The sequence below is a fragment of the Miniopterus natalensis genome, chromosome 9 (genome assembly GCF_054644295.1).
Source record: "Miniopterus natalensis isolate mMinNat1 chromosome 9, mMinNat1.hap1, whole genome shotgun sequence".
NCBI classification, from domain to species: domain Eukaryota; kingdom Metazoa; phylum Chordata; class Mammalia; order Chiroptera; family Miniopteridae; genus Miniopterus; species Miniopterus natalensis.
Genome location: NC_142089.1, coordinates 8,507,388 through 8,519,625, shown reverse-complemented (window position 1 = coordinate 8,519,625; position 12,238 = coordinate 8,507,388). Strand labels below are relative to the sequence as shown.

The window sequence follows — 12,238 nt, the reverse complement described above, 5'->3', positions numbered from 1 at the left end:
AACTTCATATGTACCCAGAACCTATGAAACGTTGCCTTATTTGGAAATAGAGTCTTTGTAGATGTAATGTGTTAAATTAAGATGAGATCATAGTGGATTAAGTTGTGCCTTAATCCAATTATTGGTGTCCTTAAAAGAAAACATCTTGAGATGAAGGGGATAGGGGAAGCTAGGTGAAGATAAAGGCAGAGATCAGAGTAAGGTTGCCACAAGAAACACCAGGAGCTGCCAGAAGTCAGAAGAGGCAAGAAAGGATCCTTCCCTTGAGCCTCTGAAGGGAGCAAGTCCCTGCCAACACCTTGATTTTGGGCTTCTAGCCTCCAAAGCTGTGAAGGAGTAAACTTCTGTTGTTTTAAAGCACTTCCTTTATGGAAAATTGTTACAGGAAACTAACACAGGGCATAAAAAGTACACTGAGAAATACTGAAGGTTTAAGGTTGCAGCAACCTGTCATCTTAAGGTTACAGAAGTCTAACATTACTTCTAGTGAAGCTGAATTGGACTGAACTAGGTCAAGAGGTTAGCGGTCAAGAGGGTAGCCCTTGGAGACAAATGGAACTAGCTTGGAAACCAGCTCCAGGTTCATACCAGCAATGTGACCTCAGGCAGGTGATTGTGCCTCTTAGAGGTTTCCTCCTCTGTAAAATGAGGATACCAAATCCTCACCAGGTGACTGTGAAGACCAATTAAGATGAGATCATAGTGGATTAAGTTGTGCCTTAATACCTCATTTAAAAGTACTTCGCCCAGCCCTGGCACATAGTAGAGATTCAATAGCAGTCAGCTGGCATTTAAGACCAGAGCACCTAGTATGTCTACCCTACCTGAAGTTGCCTCAATTAATCCTGATCACGTGACCCTGATGATTTCTTTCATTGCACCACCTGTGATTATCTTTTTATTTACTTATTTATTTATTGGCTCTCTTCACCAGAATGGAGACTGTGAGCCCCATCAGGCAGAGGCAGAGTCTCATTTATGGCTGGACACCCAGGACCTGGCATAGACACTGGCATGTACTATGAGATGGGTGAATGAGTGAATGAATAGCGGACACCTTGTCTTATAAAGTATTAAATGGAGACAGGTTTAATCACCTTCTTTCCTTTTATTCTGTCTTCGATTTTGAATAATTGCATTAGAATTCCTCGCAATCCTCCCACCATCACGGTTTCTCTTGCTAACTATTTTAACCCCCTCTGGTAGGCACTCAGACTCCCGGATGTGTAAAATATGGTGTCCTGGGATCCAGTATGGGCTGCATTCTTCTTTTTTTTAATATGTCTTTATTGATGGGAGAGGGAGAGAAACATCAATCATGAGAGTCATTGATCAGCCGCCTCCTGCACGCTCCCTGCGGGGATCGGGCCCACAACCGGGCATGTGCCCTGACTGGGACTCGAACCGCGATCTCCTGGGTCCTAGGTCCGCTGAGCCCCGCCGGTCGGGCTGTGTTCTTGCTGGAGATACGGCCTGTGGGGTGGATGTCAGCCCTGTGTTTAGCGCGTAGTAAAGGCATTTCCCCCTCCTACCACTTGCTCTGTTTATTATTTGTCAGAGGGGTGTGGAGGAGATAAAAGGACCTGAAACAAGAGTAAATGGGAACAATTGGGGAGTTGTACACTCTTTGTGACTACCTTCCTTTTTTGGGGGGTTAGGTTGTACTGGGACACTGCCTGCTTCCAGCGATACCACCGCACAGGACTTCACAAGGTCAGTAACATTCTCTGAAGATTCTGTTTCAAGTGATCCCAGCCTCCCTGTCCCCAAAGACCTAAAGGGTCACGGTGGCTGGGAGTGAGGATTCTCAGGGGCGAGGAGGGCCTTTGCCCTGCTAACAAGATGCCCTTAACGGGAGGGCTGCCAGTTACCCTGAAAGACACTGATCAACACCCATGATCCTCATCGCATCTCAGTTCTTGGTCTTTAGCGGCATAGGGTGACCTAAAGGGTGACCTAAAAAGGTCCTCAGTGGGGAAGGGAGACTAGAACCAAGAAGGCCCCAACAACTAAGCAGGAGCAAGGGCTGGCCAGCCAGCCACCCGCACCCTGAGATCCTAGGGGAGTAATCCATCTTCTCAAATTTCCTCCTGGCCCCTTGCTGAGCCTGAGGGCTCCCCCTGGCTCCCCATTCTCTGGACAGCGCAGGCACTCAGCCATCTTGCTGAGAAGGTTTTCCTGACCTGACACGCACTGGCCCTGTCCCAGGCACCTTGCCGCCTGCCCTCCTGGCTGCTCCTCACAGGCCGAGCTACCCAACAGACTGCAGACCAGGCTGCTCTCCCGGGGTTGGTGCCAACTCTCATCAGCAAAAAAGGGTAAGTGTCAGGGCCTCTGGGGCTGGTTCCAGTAAGATGAGAGGGTCAAGACTGCTCTCCCTCCTCCGGGGGGGAGGTGATTTCTGACTTGGCTTGTTTAAAATGCTCGAAGAGGCCCGGCCGGGCGTGGCTCAGCGGTTGAGTGTCGACCTGGGATCCAGGCGATCGGGGTTTGATTCCCGGTCAGGGCACATGCCCGGGTTGTGGGCTCGATCAATGACTTTCTCATCATTGATGTTTCTACCTCTCTCTCTCCCTCTCCTTTCCTCTCTCTGAAGTCAATAAAGATATATTTAAAAAAAAAAAAATCTCAAAGAAGTCACATCAGCAATCAGAGCAGTCTAGATCTCTGGAATCTGGCCACTGGGTGACTTTCACATCAGCCTCTGTCTCCGTGATTGAGGACCTCGGGACCTCGTCTTTTCCTTCAGGCCCAAGGCCTCTCAGGCGCTTCTTCCAGTGGGCCAGGCAGTGGTGGGCCGAGGAGCGGATCTCCCCACTCCGCAGAGCGTAGATGATGGGGTTGACCATGGAGTTGACAAGGCACAGCAAGGAGCAAAAGGCGAAGATCATCTTGACCTGGTCACTTAGAGTGGTGGTCAGGCTGTAGGCCATGAGGACTAGTACCGGGAACCAGCATATGAAGAGAACAGCCAGCACCAGCCCCAGGGTCTTGGCCAACCTCACATCCAGCCTCATCCGGGCCATCCCTGGCATCTGCCTGTCCTGGTGCTCAGCCAGGCGAGCTACATGCTGATGGGCCTTCCAGAGGACGTGCCCATAGGTGTAGATGATGCCAGAGAAGAGGAGGGCGATGAACAGGAGCCAGCTCAGCAGATAGTTATTGGGGATCAGAGGGAAAAGCTCAGAGCAGGGACTGGGACAGCAAGTCCATCCCATGAGGGGCAGGTAGGAGACCAATGCCGAGAGGACCCACATGATGCCCAGGGTCACCAGTGCCCTCCTACGGGTGAGGAGGGCTTTGTATGCAGGTGGGTAGCGCAGACAGAGGTAGCGGTCAACGGCGGTCAGCAGCAGGCTGCCTACAGAGGCTGTGAAGGTCATGGTCACACTGCCGATCTTCAGCAGAAAGACAGCCTTGGAATCCACGCCGTGAAAGACGTGGAAATTTACGAAGTTGCAGACAAAGATCACACTGGCCAGGAGGTCAGCCCCGGCCAAGCTGCTAATGAACAGGTACGAGGGCTTCCTGCGAAGCCGGTGGGAGGACAGGATCAGGTGGAGCACAGCCAGGTTCTCCAGGGCGCTTAGCAGGCCCAGCGGGGTGCACAGCACTGCAATAGCTATCTTTTGCTGACTGCTCAGAATCATGTAATCCTTCATGGGGTTGAAATCCAAGCCATCCTCGGAGCCATTGGCTGCCTTCATCACTGAGCATCTCTCCATGGAGTGAGTCCTTTGGATTCTGCTGGGCTTGCCAAGAAGTCTTGACTGTAGTACAGTGAGAAGAGAAATAAGTCTTTTACAATCAGCACAGTAATGGCCTCACACAGTCACTGACTCCTGCCAAAACCTTTATCTGTGCAGATGGGTATGTGGAAATAGCAATTGATATTTTGTTTCTCTCTCCACTCTGCCTTATCTCCGTTCCAGTGGGGCACTACATCTGTCTGGTTGCCTTAGGAGAAGTATGTGGGAATTCAAGAAGCAGAAGTGGCCTGCAAGTGTTTTGGCCTTTTGTTTTCTAAAAGACTAATCCTAAGACTTCCCTTTGAAAGTAAGGTAAATGTCCCATGGTCAAAAATCAAGAGGAAATCAAAACCAAGAAAAAATGGCATCCAGAGTGATCAGGTGGAGGGGTTTTTTGCATTGGTGTTTTGGTTTTTGTTTGCCAGTTTTGGTAAGTAAGATGCTAAGGTTTAAACAACTATTTAGGGATGAGAGCCAAGACTTTGGTTTCACACCAGTAGGGTTGCCAGATAAAATATAGGAGTCCAGATAGATTTGAATGTCAGGTAATAAATCATTTTTTAGTATAAGTATAACCTAAATGTTGAGAAAAAATGAATCACCCAAATAGCTGAGATATTAGGTATTATTAGACAAAATTTCTCTAGAGGGATGTACTTTCTATCCAGGTCACACAAGATTCCCACATATAAAGGCTCACAATTTGAGCTCGCAATGCAAAATTACAAAATGCATAAGGAAACACGAACAAGAGTTAGCAGAAATGTCAGACAGTAGAATTAGACTTCCAGGAACTTCATACAATTCCTGGGCATACGTTATAAAAACGTTTAATATCATTAAACGATAAGGAATTGAAAACATGAGTACCTGAGTGACGGGGCAGATTAGAAAAAGAATCTAGTGGAGCTTTGGAAAACAAGGCGTTGAAAAAAGAAAGCCTAAGGGCAGGTTAAAGAGCTTAAAGGACTCATTGAAAAACATTGACCCGGAAGGCAGATTTGAAGGAATTTCTCAGAACACAGCACAAGGAGATAAAAAGATGGGAAACGTGAAAGAGAGCTTTAGAGACATGAAGGATTGAATGAAAAGGTTTAAATACATCTAACCAGAGTTTCAAAAGGAAATTATAGAATTGGTGAGGGGCATTGTGGAGGCAGTATTCGAAGAGATTGTAGTGGAGAGTTGTCCAGAATTCTCCTGGACATGACTCCTCAGATTCAGCAATCACAGGAAACTCCAAGCAGAATTTACAAAACAAACTAATTCCACATTCACATATATTATAATAAAACTCCAGAACACCAAAGTCAAAGAGAAAAAATTAAAAGCAATAAGAAAGAAAAGCTACAATACCTGCAGAGGAATCATAATTAAATTTAAAAGCAGGTTTCCCAATAGCAAGGATAATGGCCAGAAGATAAAGGGAAAAAAGCTAAACTATCACTCATAATAAAGAAACAAACAGAATTGTCCACTAACAGACCTTTGCTGAAGAAACATCTGAAAGATATGCCATCAGGAGAAGGAAATTCTTCATAGAGGAAAGAACAGAAAGGCAAGAAGAAATTGTGAACAAATAAGTTGATAAATGTATAATTTTTTTTAAAAAGTCTGTATAAGGCCATAATAATAATTATTATGACTGATTTGAAAATAAAAATAAAGTGCAAGTAAAATTATGAATGATAGTAACACAGGCCAAGAGAGAGACGAATAGAGTTGAAGCTTTATTTAGGAAATGAATAAAGGCATTGATTTAATTTAGACTTTTCAAAATCAGGCATTATCTCTTACCTGGTTTACTGCAATGTTAATTGGGTTCGCTGCTTTTAACCAGACCCATCTTTAGTCTAATTTCAACACAACAGCCAAAATGATCCTTTAAAAACACAACAGCCAAAGTGACCCCTACTACCATGCTTCCCTTGGTCAACCAGCTTTAGAAGCGATAAGGTCTACCGGTGGCTCCGTGTATTTATCTGTAAGACGGAGATAACCATGTAACCTGAGCCTTTACAGGTAATTCATGAGGATTAAGTGAATTAATATATAGAATATATGTAGATGACAGCTTGACCTTGGGGATGGCTAGTCTGAATATGGAACCTGCCCAGGACGGCCTGGTAATGTAAGTGTGGAACTGGGATTCGACCTCAGTCCTGTCTACGCCCACGCTGCCGAGGCGGCTCGTGTGTGAGATGTGCCTTAAATGGAGAATGCACACCAGATGCCCAAAACAGCATGAAGAAAGGCTGGAAAATAGCTCAGTAACTTTTCCTACTGACGACAAGTCGAAATGATAATATTTCGGATATACTGGGCTAAATGTTCATTTTGCCTGTTTCTTTTCATTTATTTATTTTGTAGTGTGGCTACTAGAAAAATCTTAAATGACATCTGTCTCGTGTTACATCTTTATGGTCGTCCCTCGCCCACCCCAATGTACGGCGCTGCGGGCTGGCAGCCCGGTCAGAACAAATCCTCAGCAGCCAGTCTGGCTCAGCTGGCTGCCCACCACTCCCCAAACAGGTCTGCTTTCTTGCACCTTTGCCCCAGGGTTTCTTTCCTTCTGGGCTCATCTTTTTATTTTTATTTTTAATATATCGTTATTGATTTCAGAGAGAAGAAGGGAGAGGGAAAGAGAGAGAGAGAAACGTCAATGATGAGAGTCATTGATCGACTGCCTCCTGCACGTCCCCCAACTGGGGTTGGAGCCCGCAACCCAGGCATGTGCCCTGACCAGGAATTGAACCACGATCTCCTGGGTCCTAGGCCAACGCTCAACCGCTGAGCCATGCTGGCCGGGCTGGGCTCATCTTTTGCCCAGTGAAGCCTTCCCAGATCCCAGTTATACAACAGACTTATTCTGAATATATTGTAACCGGCTCTGCATTAACTAGTCTTTTCTCCAGCCAGATGAATAACTGCAGTAACCAACATTTGTATGGAATTCAAATTCTACAGAATATTTCTTCACAGCCACAGTCTAATGTAATGCACACCTCTCTGTAATATAAGAATTATGGTTATTGGTGCTCTCCCTCCCGGGAGCAGCCTGCACCGTCCCCTCGCCTTTCCCCAGGCGCCTTACCTTTCCCTTCCTCTCTCCTAAACTCTAATAGTTTTTCCTCTGTCACTTTCGAAATAAACTTTCTCTTACAGTTTGAAAAAAGAATTATGGTTATTGTCGTTTCATAATGGAGGTTCAGAGACGTTAAACAAGTTGGCAGAGGCCACACAGCTTGTCAAGGTCAGGGACTGAGCCTTTGTTATTTCTGGGTCTTCAGAGCCTGTACAATGTCTGAGCACAGTAGGAGCTCAGTAACTGTTTAATGAATAAGAGCCATTTGGATGGAAGGGGCTGTCTCAAATGGAGTAGACCCCAAGCAAGTGTCTAAGGGGACGGGGAGCACTCTGCATAGGTTCCAATCCCAGCCGGGTGGCTTGTCCAAGATACCTACTGCCTCATTTTCTGTCCATCTCTCACCTGTAAAATGGGTTTTGTGAGCATTTAAGTAAATTAATATAATACATAGAAGTTATTATTATTATTATTATTAAGAGCTTCTTCAAGTGGGGATAACTCACCTACTCCGTGAGGTTTTTAAGAATGTCTGGTGCATCATAAATGCTCAATAAATGGCAGCCCTTATTATAATCCAGGATTGTGGTTTGGGGTTTTTTTTTTAAACTTTTTTTTTTTAAAATATATCTTTATTGATTTCAGAGAGAGGAAAGGAGAGGGAGAGAGAGAGATAGAAACATCAATGATGAGAGGGTCATTGATCGGCTGCAGCCCACAACCCGGGCATGTGCCCTGACCGGGAATCGAACCCTGATCACCTGGATCCTAGGTTGACGCTTAACCGCTGAGCCACACTCTGCCCGGGCGGGTTTTTTTTTTTTAAAGAGAGCAGAATGCTTTTTACAATTGGTGGAACCCCTGTTCATAAATCAAGTAAAATATGAGTCCATGTCACCTCTGTCCTCTCTTCAAGGCAGCCCAGGTTCCTCTGTGGAGCTCTCAGGCTCCAAGAAACAGATGGAAAGCCTCTGATTTAATCCAACTCCATCGTTTGACCATTGAGAGAGCAGACCAAAGATAGGGATATAATTTGCTTACGGTCACCCGCTGAATTAGCTGCAGAACTGGAACTAGATCCCACATGCCCCAAGTCACAAGTTTACAAAACTCTGTGCTCTCAGCACAGAGGCGACCCTACCTAGATGAGCTGAGAGGGGCATTTCCCTGAGTCAGGGGCCCATTGCTGAATGTTGCCAAGATCACACCTCAGCTGAGACAGGAAACGCTGCCAGCTGAGTTCTCAGCCCTGGTCACGAATGAGTGAGAGTGCAAGCCTTCTTCAGCTCCCGCTTCCTCCCTGCCCCTGCAGCCCCCCTGCCCCAACTGTCTTATATTTTCCTTAGAAAACAGCCCCTTTCCCATCAGAGGATGGCTTACCCCATGCAGAGTCCAGCCTAGAAGGGGGACGCCTGGAGAGGGGGTGTCCACATGGGTGCCTCACTCAGGCCTGGTGTAGCCTCCAACCTGTGGTTATTGTCCAAATAAGATGAGGGCACACAATCCAGGCATTCGGATGGAGGTCCTGAAAAAGACAATATCACAGTAACAATGCAGAGAGCAGCGGGACCCAGCTCGCGCCTGCCTTCCTCAGGGCAGACAGGGCCCGGGCTCAGCGCGGCTGGCTTCTGGGCTGGGCCTTCCTCGGGCCAAAGCCCTGTGGGTGCGGGGCTGCTCTCCTTCCACCGCTGCTGTGCTTGTCCTGGGACTTTGGGCAAGTTCCTTCAACTTGCTGACTCCCTTTTCTCATTTGTGAAATGAAAATGACGATACCTGTCCTGTTCCCTTTGGGAAAACCAAACCGATGTTGGTCTCCACCAGGGCTTTTTTTAAAATATGTTTTCATTGATTGGTTGGTGCTCAACCATGGAGCCATGCCAACGGGGCTCCACCAGGGCTTTTTTTTTTTTTTTAAATATATTTTATTGATTGATGCTCAACCACGGAGCCACGCCAACAGGCCTCCACCAGGGCTTTTTAACTCAGTCCACGGCTAGGCTGCGATGGGATAGTGGTCCTTCCAAAGTGTATATAAGACTTTACTTCTGTGCATTTGTTAGGTGGGAAGGGCTCATATTTTTATCAGTGTGTCACTGCTTGTCCAAATATTAAGAGCCACTGAGGCATGCAAAAACATTTTGCCCTGGCCGGTGTTGCCCAGGGGTTAGAGCACCGGCGCACAAAGGGTCAAGTGTTCAATTCCTGGTCAAGGACATGTACGTGGGTTGCAAGTTTGATCTCCTGCCCCTATTGGGGCAAGTTCGGGAGGCAGCCGATCAATGTGCCTCTCTCACACCGATGTTTCTCTCTCCCCCCCTCCATTCTCTCTCAAAATCAGTGGGAAAAATACCCTCAGGTGGGGATTAACAACAACAAAAAACCATTCTGTGATCTGACAGCACACAAATGTAAGATTCAAAGAGAACCAACCAACCAACCAAGTGCTTTCCCCACCTAAGAAAAATGCCAAAGCCCCACCTGACACTCTTTCCCCGGAGAGGGTGTCACGCTGCCCTGGGTGTGCAGGGCTTGCCGCCTGCAGCCCTGACTCAGGCTGAGCGTCTGGGAAGGGAACTCGAGTGCAAACCGCTCAGAAAAAGATGCCCCTGGGGGTTTTTCTGACCCGAAGTGAAAGTGTGAAGTAAAACAATGCCACGCTGACAGGTGGCCCCACCACTGCTCTATGTTTAAAGCTGAAGGCACCAGGGACAACCTGTGAGGTGAGAAGGAGCGTGGCCCCCCACTGTGGCCACTACACCTGCAGAGGCTGAGGGTGGAGGCCACGAATCAGCATTTTACCTCTGACTGGGAAAGTGAGGCCTGTTTTTTAGTCTCTGTTCTGCTGCCGAGCGACTTTGGGCAGATCCCTTCTCCTTTCAGGGTCTTTCTTTTCTTTTTTTTTAAATCTTCACCTGAGGATATTTTTCCCATTGATTTTTTTTTTTTTTTTTTTTAGAGTGTGTGGGGGGGAGAGTTATCAATCGGTTGCCTCCTGCAGGGCCAGGGATCAAACCCGTAACCCAGGCACATGCCCTTGACCAGGAATCGAAACCTCAACCCTTCTGTGGGCCCGCCAACGCTCCAACCACGGAGCCACACTGGTCAGGGCTGTGGGTCTTTCTTTTCTCATCTTTAAAGCAGGTGGGTTGACAGAGTGATTTCTTTAGCGTGCTCGATCCCAGTGGCACAGGCTTTGCAACCAGACCTCCCTGGATTCAAATCAGGTCTGGACCTGATGGGCCGTGTGACGTGGGGCAAGATCCTTCGCCTCTCTGAGCCTCTGTTTCATTCGCCTATAAACCTGGAGAAACGCTGCCCATATCGCATTGTGGTGCAGACTAAGTGATGGAAGTTTACTAAATTCATGGCTCTGTGCTTGGTTTACAGCACATGGCTAAGGAAGGGCAGGAAATCTTAACAGTTAGTTAGGTTATAGGATTCTTATAGGATTCTCACAGGATTCTGTGCCTGCGTCTTGTCTGACCTTTATCTGAGAACTCAGGCAGGTAGAAAGACCTCCACTCATCCTCAGCACACACTTTACCATCACAAAGACCAAGCCATCACATTTTAAAAACCTGTCTAATCTGCATGAACAATTCATCAGTAATACAGCAAGGTGTCCCTCTTGAGCTACTTCTTAGCAGTCTGGGTTCTTGGCGCTAGATCCTGTCATGAGAAGGGTGCCATGGGGACTTTATTCTACATCGCTTTTCCTAGTTCCGTTCTGTGCTTGGTAGCACTTGGTTGCAGTTGCAAGGAAGTTTTCTGGAGTCTGGAGTTGTAGGCTATGTCCCATTGCTCAAATCATACTTATTTTTTCAGGGCCTATACGAAAAGCCACTTCCTCCAGGAAGCATTCTCTGGTTTCTTCTTATTTCTCCAAGTAGAAGAAACTCATTGAGACCTACTGCATGGGTCACTGCCTACCTTCTATTATTGGTGTCCATTTCTCACCTGGCTTGCTGGACTGTGAGTTTCTCATTTGCAGAGTAGAATCTGGATCAGGGAGTGGACACATTTTTGTATTCTACTGCCCTTTACACCCAAAATAGCCCACAGTAGATTCTTGGAGGTCTTTTCTTAAGGGGCCCAAGCTAAGCAAAGCAGCCCTTTTGGAAATGCAACTCAGCCCAGAAAAGTGAGGCAGTTAGATGGCCCCTGAGCCAGCACCCCTCATTCCCAAGTCCATGCAGACGTCGCTCATGGGTCCCAGTCCTCATTCACCCTGAGCCTGACCGTGAGCGTGTCACCATCGTGCTCCTGACCCAGGCAACCAGACTTGGGGAAAAAGATGGGAACCACAAGCAGCAGGTCTAAAGCAAGAAGCGAGCCCTGGCTGGTTTGCTCAGTGCTTAGAGCGTCGGTCCGAGAACTGAAGGGTCCTGGGTTTGATTCTGGCCAAGGGCACATACCTCAGTTGCAGGCTCAATCCCCGGCCCTGGTTGGGGTACGAGCCAAAGGCAACCAATCGATGTGTCTCTTTCACATCAATGGTGTTTTTTTCTCTCTCTCTCTCTCTTCTACTCTCTCAGAAAAAGGAATGGAAAAAAACCAAAATAAAGCAGAAAGTGAACTAGAAGGTTGGCACTGTCCAGGCTTTTTGACCTTGTAAACAAACCACCAGGATAGTCCTTCCTGAAATGGATTTGGCAGGGGAGGGGAGGCAGAACATGGGGGAAGGAACTTAAAATCTCTCTGGTGATATAAATCACAGAAGTTTATGGATGCCAGGCAAAATATGGGAAGAGATGCAAAGGGCTGCTAAAGGGTTTTTTTCCAAACTGATTTCTTTAATACACTCCTCCTGGGATTTCCAGCACTTAAGCACAGGGCCTGGCACAAAGTAGGCACTTATATGTTTTCAAATTGACTTATTGAATGAATGAACGAACGAATGTCTATTAGGAAAGGGGGAGGCCTCTCCAGCTAGACTTCCATGTTTCCTTTTTCCTCAGCTACTAGGAAGCTCAGAGGTAAATGCAATGCAGGCCTGCAGGCCTGGGTCATTCAAGGTTGGTTCCTGAATCATTTATTGATCCTTTCAGTGGTTTCTAATGCTTTGCTTTTATTTCAATTGCCCTAATTCAAAATATAGGCCCTCTCCAGTCCTTTTAGGAAAGAATTAGTAATTTACAGAATTGGGGCAAAAGATTATCATAAGGCCTCCTCTGTAATCCCTCTCTCAACTGTCTGTTGGTTAATACAATTAGGGGTACATTCCATAACACTGTATATTGTATTGTGTGTTCACCACCCCCAGCCAAGTCTCCTTCCATTGCCATTTATCCCCCCTTTACTCTCTTCTACCTCTCCCCATAAACAATTATTTAAAACAAATTAAGCAGCCCTGGCCAGTTTTCTCAGTGGTTAGAGAGTTGGCCTGAAGGCTGAAGGGTCCCGG

General features: G+C 46.9%; 1 protein-coding gene across 1 annotated transcript; it reads right to left on the bottom strand.

Annotated features, from left to right (window-relative positions):
- Window positions 1-2,642: 2,642 nt before the first annotated feature.
- Window positions 2,643-8,259, bottom strand: CNR2 (cannabinoid receptor 2). The gene is made up of 2 exons (XM_016214570.2): window positions 8,211-8,259; window positions 2,643-3,765 (listed from the first exon to the last, which is right to left on the bottom strand). The coding sequence occupies exon 2, from the start codon at window positions 3,723-3,725 to the stop codon at window positions 2,643-2,645; it is 1,083 nt and encodes a 360-aa protein (XP_016070056.1). The 5' UTR covers window positions 3,726-3,765; window positions 8,211-8,259.
- Window positions 8,260-12,238: the final 3,979 nt, after the last annotated feature.